At 47.1% G+C, this 15182-nt stretch overlaps 1 protein-coding gene across 1 annotated transcript; it reads left to right on the plus strand.

Annotated features, from left to right (window-relative positions):
• Positions 1-219: 219 nt before the first annotated feature.
• On the plus strand, positions 220-8193 carry ASB16 (ankyrin repeat and SOCS box containing 16; the record flags this gene model as incomplete). The annotated part of the gene is made up of 5 exons (XM_082604580.1): positions 220-520; positions 2537-2804; positions 6102-6594; positions 7345-7458; positions 7978-8193. The coding sequence occupies 5 exons, from the start codon at positions 220-222 to the stop codon at positions 8161-8163; spliced, it is 1362 nt and encodes a 453-aa protein (XP_082460706.1). The 3' UTR covers positions 8164-8193.
• Positions 8194-15182: the final 6989 nt, after the last annotated feature.

Raw genomic sequence — 15182 nt, forward strand, 5'->3', positions numbered from 1 at the left:
CGGGCTGGGGGTTGACCCAACACTTCCTCTGCACCAAGATCATGACTCTGGGCAAACTGTGTTTACCAGAACAGCAAAGGGCCTATTTATAGCCTCAGCTGCTCCTTCCTCTGGGTCATGGGTTGGGGGCAGGGTGGCTCCTCAGAGCACGGGTGGCAGTCGGGCCGAGGGAACCTGCTCTGCCCAGCTGCCACTGCCCAGACCCCTGGATCCCTCCCCATGGCAAGGGAGACCTTCCCCTTCACTTCCTCCACCCTGCGCTCTCTCCGCCTGCAGCGGGAGTGGCTGCAATGGGAGGACCGGCGGCGGGCTGCAGCCCAGCAGTGCCAGAGCCAAAGGTGCCCCCCAAGTTCCCGGGCCCAACTCACTAGGCCGCGCCGCTCCTGCCGGGACCCAGCTGTGCACAATGCCCTGTTCTCCGGTGACCTGCAACAGATCCAAGCCCTGTTCCAAGATGAAGACGCTGCCAACATGATTGTGGAGACAGTGAGCAACCAGCTGGCCTGGTCAGCTGAACAGGGTAGGGAGCACCCGGTGGGGGCAGAAGAGGAGGGAGAGGGAGGAGGGGAGGGTGGGGAGGGAGCCTGGGCCCCATCGCCCCCCTCCAGACCATAGACTAGACCATCCCTTCCCACTGCCGATTCTAGCTCCCTCCTAAACAGAGATGAGGCATACTTAGTGGTTTGTATGTCTTTTCAGAATTAAAGTTATAGTAACATGTTATATGACTTACACAGGAACACAGTTGTTGTCGAATGCAGTTGTTTCTCTGGATGTATATCCACACGTGACTATTTTTTCTTTCATAGAATGAAATTATACTCCAGATGCTATTTATAGCCTGTTTTTTTCATGTAACATCTTTCTATGTCAATAACCATAAGTCCACATAATTTTTTTGGCCATGTCGCACGGCTTGCGGGATCTTAGTTCCCCAACCAAGGACTGAACCTGGGCCCTTGGCACTGGATGCTCAGGGTCCTAACCACTGAACCGCCAGGGAATTCTCCACGTAATAATTTAAATAGGTGCATAAATTCTATTGTATGGGTGTGCCATGATTTATATAACTAGCCCCCAAATAGATTGGTTAGATTAGGCTTCTTTTTTGTTTTATTTATTTATTGTAAAAACTATTTATATATTTATTATTTATCTATTAAGCCTGCACCGGGTCTTAGTTTCAGCATACAGACTTCTTAGCTGAGGCATCCGAACTCTTAGTTGCGGCATGCATGCAGGATCTAGTTCCCCATCGAGGGATCGAACCTAGGCCCCCTGCATTGGGAGCGTGGAGTCTTACCCCCTGGACCACCAGGGAAATCCCTAGGTTTCTTTTTTTAAAAAAAAACTCTTTTAAATAACAGTATGACCAACATCTTTGTGTACTTGTTGGATGATCTTCCTTAGGATCTATTCTGACCAGAAGGTTTGTCCATGTAAACCAAATGATTGCCCTGTTCTTAGGCAGGAGAAAAGAAACCACCCCCGCAAAAAAAAAAAAAAGATTGACAGGAGATTGCCTCAAACCCCACCCATGGATATGGGGGTTCACAATCCTTGGAGAGCTTATGCTCTCACGGTCACCACCAGGCCAAATTCCTTCAACTGTTAGAGATGTGACCCCACCCAGGGCACCCTGGTCTCCTCTTCCAGCATGTCCACCATCTCCATCTCCCAAATGGAACTTGGCCTTAATTTCAATCCTAATAAAAAACAAAACATGCTTTACCCAAGATTTAGGAAACCCGGGGATTTACTTAGCTACCATGCAAACAACTGACAGCAGGATGTTAGCCATCTGTGTCCTTCGAACAAGACCTTGGCTATTTCTACAATTCGGATTCAACACCAGTCCCATGATCGACCCCTCTTCCCACTCTTCTTTTCTCTACCTCCCTCTCTTATCCCCCCTCTCCGCCCTTCCCCCCACTTCCATGCCACCCTCCCCACCCCAGGAGCATCCTAGGACTTCTTCAGCTCTGCTCTGGCCACTCCCTGAGTCAGTTCCAGGCCCTCCTGTGTGTAACTCCCTCCCCTCCCCAACACCAGAGCGCCCAAGTTAACAAAAAGAGCCAAGGGCTGCATCAGCAGCTCAAAGACCCGGAGGTTTCCCTAACAGGATTCACTCTCCTTAGCTGCCCTTGTGGTTTTAAAGAGCAATTAAGGGAATTCCCTGGCAGTCCAGTGGCTAGGACTCGGCGCTCTCACTGCCGGGGCCAGCGTTCGGTCCCTGGTCGAGGAGCTAAGATCCCACAAGCCTCTCAGTGTGGCCAAAAAAAAAGAGCAATTAAATGTTTTTCCTATGACTCACGTATTACGTTTTGTTATAGACTGACAAGCTGTTCTAAAAGGCTGTTCCAATTTACACTCTCAGTTGGGGGCTTGAGCAAGCCCCTCTCCACAGGTACAGACGAGCACAGGGTTTGTGCTCAGCCAGGCGTACAGAGGGCAGGGCAGCGTCCGTTGTACGTGACAGCCTGCCCTGCCTGCCAGCCTCATACCCACCCCCCTTAACGCTGCCTGCTCCCCCCAGGGTTCTGGGTGCTGACCCCCAAAGCCAAGCATACGGCACCGCTCACCATCGCTGCTGCCCGAGGCTACACCGACTGCGCCCGCTACCTGATCCGGCAGGGAGCTGAGCTGGACGCCCGGGTTGGGGGCCGGGCCGCCTTGCACGAGGCCTGTGCCCGGGCCCAGTCCGACTGTGTGCAGTTGCTGCTGACCTTCGGCGCCAAGGTCAATGTGTTGTCTGAGGAAGGCACGACCCCCTTGCACCTCTGCACAACCCCTGAGTCCTTACAGTAGGTGCCCAGGGGCTGAGATGGTTTGGGGAAGGGGTGTGTGTGTGTGTGTGTGTGTTTCCAGCTCACATGCCAGAAACACATGTCCTCACAACATCATGGGAGACAGGTCTCATTCTTTTTTTTTTTCTTTGAATTTTATTTTAGTTATTTTTTTATACAGCAGGTTCTTATTAGTTATCTATTTTATACATATTAGTGTACACATGTCAATCCCAATCTCCCAATTCATCCCACCACCCCCCCCCCAGCCACTTTCCCCCCTTGGTATCCATACGTTTGTTCTCTACATCTGTGTCTCTATTTCTGCCCTGCAGACCGGTTCATCTGTACCATTTTTCTAGGTTCCACATATATGCGTTAATATACGATATTTGTTCTTCTCTTTCTGACTTACTTCACTCTGTATGACAGTCTCTAGATCCATCCACGTCTCTACAAATGACCCAATTTCGTTCCTTTTTATGGCTGAGTAATATTCCATCGTATATATGTACCACATCTTTATCCATTCGTCTTTCAATGGGCATTTAGGTTGCTTCCATGACCTGGCTATTGTATATAGAGCTGCAGTGAATGTTGGGGTGCATGTGTCTTTCTTTTTTTTTTGCATGTGTCTTTTTGAATTATGGTTTTCTCAGGGTATATGCCGAGTAGTGGTATTGCTGGGTCACATGGTTATTCTATTTTTAGTTATTTAAGTAACCTCCATACTGTTTTCCATAGTGGCTGTATCAATTTACATTCCCACCAACAGTGCAAGAGGGTTCGCTTTTCTCCACACCCTCTCCAGCATTTGTAGATTTTCTGATGATGCCCATTCTAACTGGTGTGAGGTGATACCTCATTGTAGTTTTGATTTGCGTTTCTCTAATAATTAGTGATGTTGAGCAGCTTTTCATGTGCTTCTTGGCCATCTGTATATCTTCTTTGGAGAAATGTCTATTTAGGTCTTCTGCCCATTTTTGGATTGGGTTGTTTGTTTTTTTAATATTGAGCTGCATGAGCTGTTTATATATTTTGGAGATTAATCCTTTGTGCATTGATTTGTTTGCAAATATTTTCTCCCATTCTGAGGGTTGTCTTTTTGTCTTGTAGTTTCCTTTGCTTTGCAAAAGCTTTTAAGTTTCATTAGGTCCCATTTGTTTATTTTTGTTTTTATTTCCATTACTCTAGGAGGTGGATTAAAAAAGATCTTGCTGTGATTTATGTCAAAGAGTGTTCTTCCTATGTTTTCCTCAAAGAGTTTTATAGTGTCCGGTCTTACATTTAGGTCTCTAATCCATTTTGAGTTTATTTTTGTGTATGGTGTTAGGGAGTGTTCTAATTTCATTCTTTTACATGTAGCTGTCCAGTTTTCCCAGCGCCACTTATTGAAGAGACTGTCTTTTCTCCATTGTATACCCTTGCCTCCTTTGTCATAGATAAGTTGACCACAGGTACATGGGTTTATCTCTGGGCTTTCTATCCTGAGACAGGTCTCATTCTATGGTGATAAAACTGAGACTCAGAAAGGTTTCGTGACTTGTCCAAGGTCACATCAGCTAAGCACAGTAGGCAGAAGCCCTGTTGCTTTTTGGAAAAACCCTGTCCCAACTGCAGTCTCCTATTCCCTGGGAACCCTGTGCAGCCACATTCCTAGCTATTTTGAGGTAGGCATCAAGAAAGATCTAGCCCAGTGTTTCCCAATCTTAGTGTGAAGCACACGTCCTCTTCCCACCTTTTTAAGGTCAACAGTTTCTTGGCCACCCCCTACATGAAGGTATTTGCACTTTGACAAGTCAGGTCCACAGACAAGGCTGGCGGGGGCAAGGAATCAAGGGCTCCTGAAAGGCATTCCAGAGCCCACGTGCTGGGAACATCTGCCCGTGTAGATCTAGATCAGTGATGGACCCAGAAATGATCCAAAATTTCCAGTCCTTTCTTGAGGTCTTATGGGCATGTGGTGCACCTTCCAGCACACTTGATCCTTTTAAGTGAACTGAGAATGGTTTCACTTACTGGAACCCTACTGAGCGAGCTTCTTGGAGTTATTTAAATTTAGTATATAGAAACAGAAATTAGCCTATGATTAGAACTTACCAAGGTAATAAATTAAGTAGTTTGTGGCTGGCTGGCTGCTACTCAAAGCTTGGCCACTGAGCAAAGTGCCTACCGGACATGCGCACTGAAGGGAGCTGGAATGCTGGCCATTTTGGGGAAGGATATTTTTTCATCAGGGTTTCGATGGGGTTGATGGATCTGCTCCTGAGTTTCCAGTGGCTACTGTTCTGGCTTTTTTTTTTTTTTTTTTTTTTTTGCGGTACGTGGGCCTCTCACTGCTGTGGCCTCTCCCGTCGTGCAGCACAGGCTCCGGACGCGCAGGCCCAGCGGCCACGGCTCACAGGCCCAGCCTCTCCGTGGCACGTGGGATCTTCCCAGACCGGGGCACAAACCCGTGTCCCCTGCATCACCAGGCGGACTCTCAACCACTGCGCCACCAGGGAAGCCCTTCTGGCTTTTTAAATTACTGTTAGTTTAGTGCCATCATTAATTTAGTTTGCAGCGTGTTTGGTTTACCCCGAGGTGGTTAATGATGCATATTTGCCTCAACAGTGTTCTGACCTATGAAACACCTGTGAAACACATGCTCCCTAAAATCTGGTTTTTGTTGTTTGGTTTTGTTTGTTTTCTCCAGGGGAAAGTGAAGTAAGCGGGACCCAAGTGCTTTCCTTTGCTGGAGTGGGTGTGGCTGGCTGAGAAATGTGGTCTTCATGTTTGGAGACAGGAAGAAAATACTAATTACGACTGTTTTTTGTTTGTTTGTTTGTTTTTACTAATTAGGACTTCTATTTCTGTTTTCTTTGGGGGTCATACTCCTTAATTTTATTTGCTTCACAGTGTACACATTAGTGGGTTTTCAAAACTTTTTGTGCTATCAAAATGTTAGGAGACCACTGACAAGTGATTCAGAACAAGGCCTTGGGGTCCCTATCTGATGGGGGAGTCAGGTTCGACTCTGGGAGGACGGTCTGAGGCAGTGAGTATTAATTCCTCCGCAGTCACTAACTTGCTGTATGTCCTGGGCTGCACCACAACCTTTCTGGGCTGAAAACTGCAGTGCTCCCAGTGACTTGGATGGGCCTTCCAGCTCTGCTGTCTGTCATGGGGCTTCTGTGAGTCTGGCGGTGGGCGCCAGGCTCGCTTGAGCCAAGAGAGGTGGGAAGAAGGGGTCAGGGATGACAGCAGGCTGAGGGGTTTCCAGGCCAGGCCTGGTCCCTCAGGATTTGCCTCAGGGGCCTTGTACCCTGCCTCCAGGTGCGCCAAGCAGCTGCTGGAGGCGGGAGCAACCGTGAACTTGGCGGTGCAGGACAGCGAGGTGACGCCCCTGCACGTGGCGGCGGCACGAGGCCTGGAGCAGCACGTGGCTCTCTACCTGGAGCACGGCGCCGATGTGAACCTGCGCACCAGCCAGGGCGAGACGGCCCTGAACGCCGCGTGCGCGGGGGCCGAGGGCCCGGGCAGCAGTCGGAAGCACCAGGCCGCCGCGCGCCGGCTCCTGAAAGCCGGGGCAGATGCCCGGGCAGCAGGGCGCAAGCGCCACACGCCGCTGCACAACGCCTGTGCCAACGGCTGCGGGGGCCTGGCCGAGCTGCTGCTGCACCACGGGGCCTGCGCTGCAGTTCCCAACGGGGCGGGCCACACGCCCATGGACTGCGCGCTGCAGGCCGTGCAGGACGCCCCCAACTGGGAGCCCGAGATCCTCTTTGCTGCGCTGCTGGACTATGGGGCCCAGCCTGTGCGCCCTGAGGTGCGTAGGGAGGGCCTGTGAGAGAAGACTCCTGACGGGCGGGGGATGCCTGGAGCTGGAATTGCCCAGCCTCCACGAATAGAGGCTAAGAGACAGAGAGCCCGCTCTCTGGGCCAGAGATCTGTCCCCGTCTTGGGAAGGACCAGTGAGGGCTATGGGAGAGGGTGTCTAAGGGAGAAAAACAGCCCCCAGGAAACTGGCTGGGGCCAGGAGGTTGGAGCACACTTGAAGGTGGGGTAAACTGAGGCTAGAAAAGGATGAGGAGGGACTCAGATCTTGGCCTCTCAAATTTGGATGTGGGACTTCCCTGGGAGTCTAGTGGTTAAGCCACTGCGCTTCCACTGCAGGGGTCACGGATTCGATTCCTGGTCGGGGAACTAAGATCCCGCATGGCACGTGGGTGGGCAAAAAAAAAAAACAGATTTGGATGTGAGTGGGGCTTTGGCCCAGGCTGGTTGGTAGAGGCATGGTACCCCTGAGACCCTCTTTTGTTTTCTAGTCTGAGACTCTCTCTTTTTTTCTTTTTTTTTTTTTGTGGTAGGCGGGCCTCTTACTGTTGTGGCCTCTCCCGTTGCGGAGCACAGGCTCCGGATGCGCAGGCTCAGTGGCCATGGCTCACGGGCCCAGCCACTCCGCGGCATGTGGGATCTTCCCGGACCGGGGCACGAACCCGTGTCCCCTGCATGGGCAGGTGGACTCTCAACCGCTTGGGCCACCAGGGAAGCCCTGAGACTCTCTTTTGATTTCTAGATGCTGAGACACTGTGCCAACTTCCCTCGAGCCTTGGAAGTCCTGCTTAATGCCTACCCTTGTGTTCCATCCTGTGATACCTGGGTTGAGGCAGTGCTTCCAGAGCTGTGGCAGGTAAGTCCGCCCCATGAGCACAGCTCCTTCCTGGGCTGTGGGGGAGATAGAGAGGAAGGATGAGCCCCAGGCCTGTCCCTCCAGGGTGGGCTTCCTGGAGGCAGGAGCAAGAGGGACCCTGGGCTGGAGGAGGACGGGCAGAGTGAAACCTCTGGGTTCCAGGGTGCCCCTGCCCCCGGAAGCTCAGAACAACCTTTAATTGCACACAACTCTCTAGCCTCTCTCTTACCTGCATCAGTATAGACATTTATCAGGCATCTCTGACTGAGTGGGCACTGTGCCAGTATCTTTGGAGTCAGGGTGGGTGCAGACATGGCTGAGACCCTGCTCTGCAGTGTGGTCCCAGCTCCCATGACCCCTGCAGGGCCTTTGCTTCTGAATCTGAGTCCTTCAAGATGAGCCAAACGCCCAGGTGGGTGCAGGTTGCAAAATCCCAGGGCCCCACCACTAGGTCACCCCCAGATGGAAGGGCAAAGTCAGGGCGTTGGGCCATCTGACCCTGTTCCACTCCCAATCTAGGAGCACGAAGCCTTCTACAGCTCGGCCCTGTGCATGGTGAATCAGCCGAGGCGGCTGCAGCACCTGGCCCGGCTGGCCGTCCGTGCTCAGCTGGGTAGCCGCTGCCGACAGGCTGCCGCCCGCCTCCCCCTGCCCCCGCTCCTCAGGGACTACCTGCTGCTGCGTGTGGACGGGTGTATCCAGTGAGCCCCGTGCCCAGCTGCTCCCAGAGCTTGTCCTGCCCCCTCCATCAGTTGTCCCCCGCAACCCTGGAGGACCAGTCCCTGGCTTCTTATCCACACTCTGCATGTCCTCTGGGGCCAGCTCATCCCTCTACTGGCTTCTTGAGCCACCTGCTGACCTCCAGCTCGACCTGAACTTCAGCTCCTCTCTCCCATGGGAAGGTCTGCAGACTCCGCCTTTGCCCGCATCCTCCTCCTGTGCCTAAGTGGATGATGGCCCCTCCATCCAGGCAGGCCCCAAGCCAGGAGGAAGTGATCCTTGTTGTCCCCTCTCCCCTGCTACCCATGTACCTGTTCAGACTCCTAAAGAGTGACAGACTCTGCCTCTAGCTGCATTGCCAGTGCCCGTCCTGCTTTTGTCACTTCAAGGGAGGATTTCACTGACTAGTCTTGAAATCCACGCCCTGCAAGGATGTTGGAACGATCTTTGGGAATCAGAACTCTGATGATGCCCATCAGTGGCTCCATGCCACCTTCAGGCTAAAATAAAAACTTAACAAGGCAGACACACCTTCTAGCCCCTGCCTGCGCCAAGCTCTCTGGCATCCGGATCCTCCTCCTCCCTTCTGAGATGCCTGTAACTCAGCCTTAGCAAACTAGTTACCCATCGCTGGATATGACCTGCTCCCCTTTGCTTCCAGGCATCTGCATGTGCCGTTCCCTCTGCTTGGTCTACCCTTCCCACATTTTTTTGCCCTGGTTGAAGCTGATTTGATCCTCAAGACTTGGCCTAATAGCCCTCTCTCTGCAGAGCCTTCTCTGCACTGGCTGGTTGTTCCTCACCCCTCAGTGATGCACACTATCTTAAACTGTGGTCACCGCACTCATGGTCTTTGAGGGTCTGTGACAGGAGGACCAGCCACCAGCTTTCCCTTCTTTCCCTCTCACTTCCTCCTCTGGTCCCAGAGTCAAAAGTACCACCGTTCACCTTTAAGAGGAAGCTTTTTAGGCCAAGCCAGTTTTTATGAACGCAAATAAATGATTTGTGCACAGAACCAAAGTGTGACTCTTAGGTTGAAATGTGGCTGAGATACCTATCGCTCCATGTTTATTCCTCCTCTTTGTACTCTTTGGTGGTTCCCAGGTTTTCTGCACTGAGCAGTTGTCACTCTTGTGATAGGAGAAAGAGTATAAGAACAACACAGGAACTCTCCCAGACCCTGAGCTTGTAGTACCCCCTGGAGGAGATGGCTCCCAGCAGCCTGTTTTCCTGTCCCTTTGCTGAGGTGAGGGACCCTGGGCTCTCCACTGTAATTACCACTTGGAGTCACATGGTAGAGATGTATCAGCAGTCCTGGGTCGGCCTCCTGCAGTTGTTGCCCAGCCTCCCCTCCTCTGTGGAAAGTTGTCTCTGTGGGTATTTCCTTTCACCATGAAGACAGTCTTTTACCTCGTTATGCAGAGCAGCACCATCTCCTTTCTAGGTGAAATTTTTGCTTTAATTTCACAGATCCAAAAAGCCCGAGAGAAGAGAAGGAAATCCTCTCTAGTCCTGGGGCCAAGCCAGGAGCCTCACTCTCAGGGGAGGATGTCGAGCTGTCTCCCCCTTTACAGCAGGCAGACCCTAGCGAGCATGGCCTTTTCTGTTATATTTACAATGATAAATATCTGCTTAAAGAAAACCCAAAAGATGCATGTGATTATGTATCTGATTTTGGGATAAGAGAAGATTTTCCAGGATAAAAGCATAAAAGAAAAGACTCATCGGTGTGGATACAGAAAACATTTAAATTTGGTTATAAAAGCACCGAATCAAAAACACAAGTAAAAGGCAAAATGTTGAAAAAGTATCTGCCACTAAAAGATTTCACTTCTTTGATTTGTAAGGGCAGGCATGACATCTGTTTTATTCACCATTGCTGACTTGGTGCTGGTACAATGCCTTGCAGAGAGTGGACACTCAAATACCTGTCAAAGCAATGCATGGTCATGCTCAACCTCACCAGTAATTAGGGAAATGCAAATTAAAACAACAGTAAGATATAATTCTCCTACTAGATTGAGGGACATTTTGGTGGCTTGCAGGATCTTAGTTCCCTGACCAGGGATTGAACCCGGGCCACCGCAGTGAAAGCACCAAGTCCTAACCACTGGACTGCCAGGGAATTCCCGGGGGACATTTTAAAGAGTGATAATATGCAGTGCCTGTGAAGATATGGAGACATAAGTTCTTGCTCATCCTGTGGGTCATAAAGGAAATTGCCTCTTCAGTGGGCAATAGCAGTCCCCTTAAATTGCTCCCCAGTTACACAAAAGGCTGGCACACACAGGAATATTCATCCCCGCCTTGCTAGCAACAACTCAACATGTGGGAAATGTCAAACAAATTCACACTATGGAATACAATTCAGTCCTTACAAAGGGTAGTACCCACAGCAGGAGAAAACTGGGGAGGGATTCCAAGTGACCAGCATATGTACTGCCTTGGAAAGATGACCAAGACTGTTACCAAGGTTGGAATACAACATGTACAGCAAACAAAACCAAGCCCCATGATTAGAGATGAATAGAAAAAGGCCTGGAAGGCAGGTTCCCAAATATTCCCCTCTGGGGAGGGGAAAGGGACTGTGCCAGTGGGGGCTTTTTATGGTCTGCATTTAATTTTTTTACTAAGAGGTGTCCCCGTGGATCCTTGTGAAATTAAAAAAAAAAAAAAATTGAAGGGAAGAAAAGGCATGAGGCCTAAACTATTAATTTACAAGGTGGTTGATGGAACATGACAGATGTGCAAAAACTCACTAGTAATCCAATGAATGCAAATTAAAGGAACAAACACCTTTTTGCCTAGCAAATAGGCAAACATGAAACAAATAGCATCTAGCGGTTAGGGAAAGAGCACTTTTTGATTTTTTACAGGACGGATTTACTATAAACATTTAGTTAAGGCAACATCCAGGATTTACAGATACATTCACCACTCTATAGCCATCATAATTGCGCATAAAGGTATAAAAATACCCAAGTTCAATAGTTTAGGAAAAATAAACAGATAGGGAGCTAAGATCCCTTAAAATCCTCTGTTAATTTTAAATTATTATTATATGTAAGAGACCAGCTTTGGGCAGTGATATAGTCCCAGCTGCAGGCTTCTTTCTTCCCTCTCTTTTCCTCTCATAATTCCTCCACCCTCAAAAACCTAACCCTGAAGGCCCCTCTTTCAAAACACTTTTAACTCGACTGCATCCTGTCCTTTGCTGTACATACTCACAAAACGCATCCTTGTCAGACTCAACCTCCACTTTTTCCACCCCTTCATCCCAGCTGCTGAGCATTCCAAGGATATTCCAAGCATATCCGCATCCCCAGCCAATTCTTCCTTCTTCCCTTCTATCCATTTTCCTCACTGCCATGGCTATCTTAAGACTTCACCTCTGGTGAGCTAACTAAACTTAAAAGCTTTTGCACAGAAAAGGAAACCATTGACAAAACGAAAAGACAAGCTACTGAATGGGAGAAAATATTTGCAAATGATTATGACTGATAAGGAGTTAATATCCAAAATATATAAACAGCTCATACAACTCAACATCAAAAAAAAAGAAACAACCTGATTAAAAAATGGGCAGAAGACCTGAATAGACATTTTTCCAAAGAAGACATACAGACTGCCAACAGGCACATGAAAAGATGCTCAACATCATTAATAATCAGAGAAATGTGAATCAGAACTACAGTGAGGTATCATCTCACACCTGTCAGAATGGCCATCATCAAAAAGATCAAAATAATAAATGTTGCTGAGGGTGTGGAGAAAAGGGAACCCTTGTGCACTGTTGGTGGGAATGTAAATTGGTGCTGCAGCTGTGGGAAACAGTATGGAGGGTCCTCAAAATTAAATATAGAACTGCCATATGATCCAGCAATTACACTCCTGGGTATATATCCAAAGAAAAGGAAAACACTAATTCAAGAGGATACATGCACCCCAGTGTTCACAGCAACATTATTTACAATAGCCGAGATAGGGAAGCAACCTGTGTCCATCAATAGATGAATGGATAAAGAAAATGTGATATATATATATATATATATATATATATATATATATATATATATGGTATCAATTGTGTATATATATATTCAATCGTATATATACACAATTGAATATTCAATTGTGCAGATATATATATTCAATTGTACATGTATACAATTGAATACTATTCAGCTGTAAAAAAGAATGAAATTTTGTCATTTGCAATAACATGGATGGACTTGGAGGGTATTATGCTTAGTGAAATAAGTCAGACAGAAAAAGACAAATACTGTACGATATCATTTATATGTGGAATCTAAAAAATAAAACACACTAGTGAATATAGCAAAAAAGAAACAGACTCACAGATATAGAGAACAAACTAGTGGTCACCAGTGGGAAGGGGGGGAGGGGGGAGATAGGTGCAGGGGATTAAGAGGTACAAACTTCTGGGTATAAAATTAAAAAGCTACAAGGATATATTGTACAGCACAGGGATATAGCAAATATTTTATAGTAACTATAAATGGAATATAACCTTTAAAAATTGTGAAATGGGGCTTCCCTGCTGGCGCAGTTTTTAAGAATCCGCCTGCCAATGCAGGGGACATGGGTTCGAACCCTGGTCTGGGAAGATCCCACATGCTGTGGAGCAACTAAGCCCGTGCGCCACAGCTACTTAGCCTGTGCTCTAGAGCCCCTGTGAGCCACAACTACTGAGCCCACATGCCACAACTACCGAGCCTGCGTGCTGCAACTACTGAAGCCTGCACGCCTAGAGCTCGTGCTCCGCAACAAGAGTTGCGCAGAGTTGCTCCGCAACACTGCACTGAGAAGTCTGTGCACTGCAACAAAGTGTAGCCCCCGCTCACTGCAACTAGACAAAGCCCACGCAGCAATGAAGACCTAAAGCAGCCAAAAATTTAAAAAAATAATAAAATAAAAATTGTGAGTCACTATGTTGTACACCTGAAACATATAATAAATCAGCTATATCTCAATTAAAAAAAAAAAAGACTTCACCTCTGGCCAGAAGACAACTCTCTCAAATTCCCTATCTCTTCCCCCAACTTCTCTGAATGCATCTATCATTCATTTAATAAATTTTTATCAAGTACTCGCTGCATGCAGGCATTGGATAGACTTTGGGAATACTGGAATAAAAACAAACAAAACACAGTTCCTGCCTTCAAAGAATTTGGTAAGACAGAAAAATGAAAAATGACATGTAATATGGTAAATGTTATGGTAGAAGTCAATCCATGCAGCCTTGGGAACACAGAGTGTATGTTCCTAACCCCAGATGGATGGATCGGTACCTGGGGCAGGGGGCAAGCCAGATTTCCCACATCCTCTGCAGGGCAAGCCCAGCCCTCCCTGGCTCCAGAGGCCACTGCTCAGTCATTTTCCCTTCTCAGATTGCATTTATCTTCACTTCTCCCCTTCTCCTCTCCTCTTTCCTCTTGGCTTATAAACATCTTCAGGAGTCTCACATCTCTCAAGCTGCAGCCCCCCCCCCAAATATTCCCTGTTCCTCTCTAGCCTCTACCCTGTTTTGGGGGAAGAGAACAGTAAGGGGTGCTCTTCACGCTGCTGATGGGAATGAAAATAGGTACAACGTTCTAGAGGACAATGTGGCACCGTGTATCAAAAATCTTAAAAATGTGAACATCCTTTGACCCAGTAATTCCAGTTTCTGGAATTTACCCTAGGGGGAAAAAGAATCATGGATGTGTACAAATAACTGTCATAAAGATGTTTATTAAAATGCGGTTTAAGAACAAAGTACTGAAAACGATCTAAATGTCTATCCAAGTGAGATGATTAATTTAAAAAAGTATAGTGCAACGTGAAAGGTAATACTGTTGAGCAGCTATTTAAAACTGTGCTCTGATGCTACAAAAATATTCACCAACATGTGAAATGCTTTATGGTAATAGCTAAGTGAAAATAGTAAGGGACCAAATATTGACAATAAGATTATATTTTATATATATATATATAATACATAGAGAGGAGGAGAGAGAGAGAGGGAGGGAGGACTGGATAACTTTAGCTATACCACTAACTGCATAATTTGGACAATTATTTAGTCTCTCTGAGCCTCAGTTTCCAAATCTGTAAAGTGGATACAATATGAGGTACTTGGTAGGGCTCCATGAGATAATGTATGTGAGGTGCTTAGCACAGTACCTGGCATATAATAAACTCTCAAAAGCATTAACAGTGGTTCAACTCAGTGCTTTTTCATTCCCTCTAATATTTATTGAGAGCCCTTGAGCCTGCTGTTCTCTCTATTTGGAACTTCACTTGGTAAATCTGTACTCTTTCTTCAAAACTTTCTTTAACTGTACTATGATGCCCTGCCTTCTCCTGTGTTCATCACAATAAAAACACTAAACTTTAAATCCAAAACATACATTTATGCAGAAATTGAAACAGTACCTTTTATCTCACAAACATAATGTTGATCAAAAGAAGTCAGACAAAAGAATTGAAAGCAGGGACTCAAACAGATACTTGTGCATCAGTGCTCACAGCAACATTATTTATAATACCCCAAAGGTGGAAACAACACAAATGTCCACTGATAGATAAATGGATAAAGAAAATGTGGTATATACATACAATGGAATATTACTCAGCCTTAAAAAGGAATGAAATGATATGGTCTATAACGTGGATGATCCTTGAAAACATGCTAAGTGAAATAAACCAGACAAAAAAGGACAAATATTGTATGATCCCACTTACATGAGGTACCTAGAATAGGCAAATTCATAGAGACAGAAAGTAGAAATAAAGGGGGGAGGAGGGAAAGGAAATGGGATAAATAAAGGAAATGGATAGTGGTGATGGGTGCACAACATAGTGAATTAACGCCACTGAGTTAGCCACTTAAAAATGGTTAAAGTGGTAAATTTCATGTATATTTTACCACAATAAGAAAAGACTGAAAAAGAAAAAAAGAAGCTGGACACCAAAGAGTACATACTGTTTGATTCCACTTA

The sequence above is a fragment of the Mesoplodon mirus genome (assembly GCF_964341445.2).
Source record: "Mesoplodon mirus genome assembly, chromosome: 18".
Lineage (NCBI taxonomy): Eukaryota > Metazoa > Chordata > Mammalia > Artiodactyla > Ziphiidae > Mesoplodon > Mesoplodon mirus.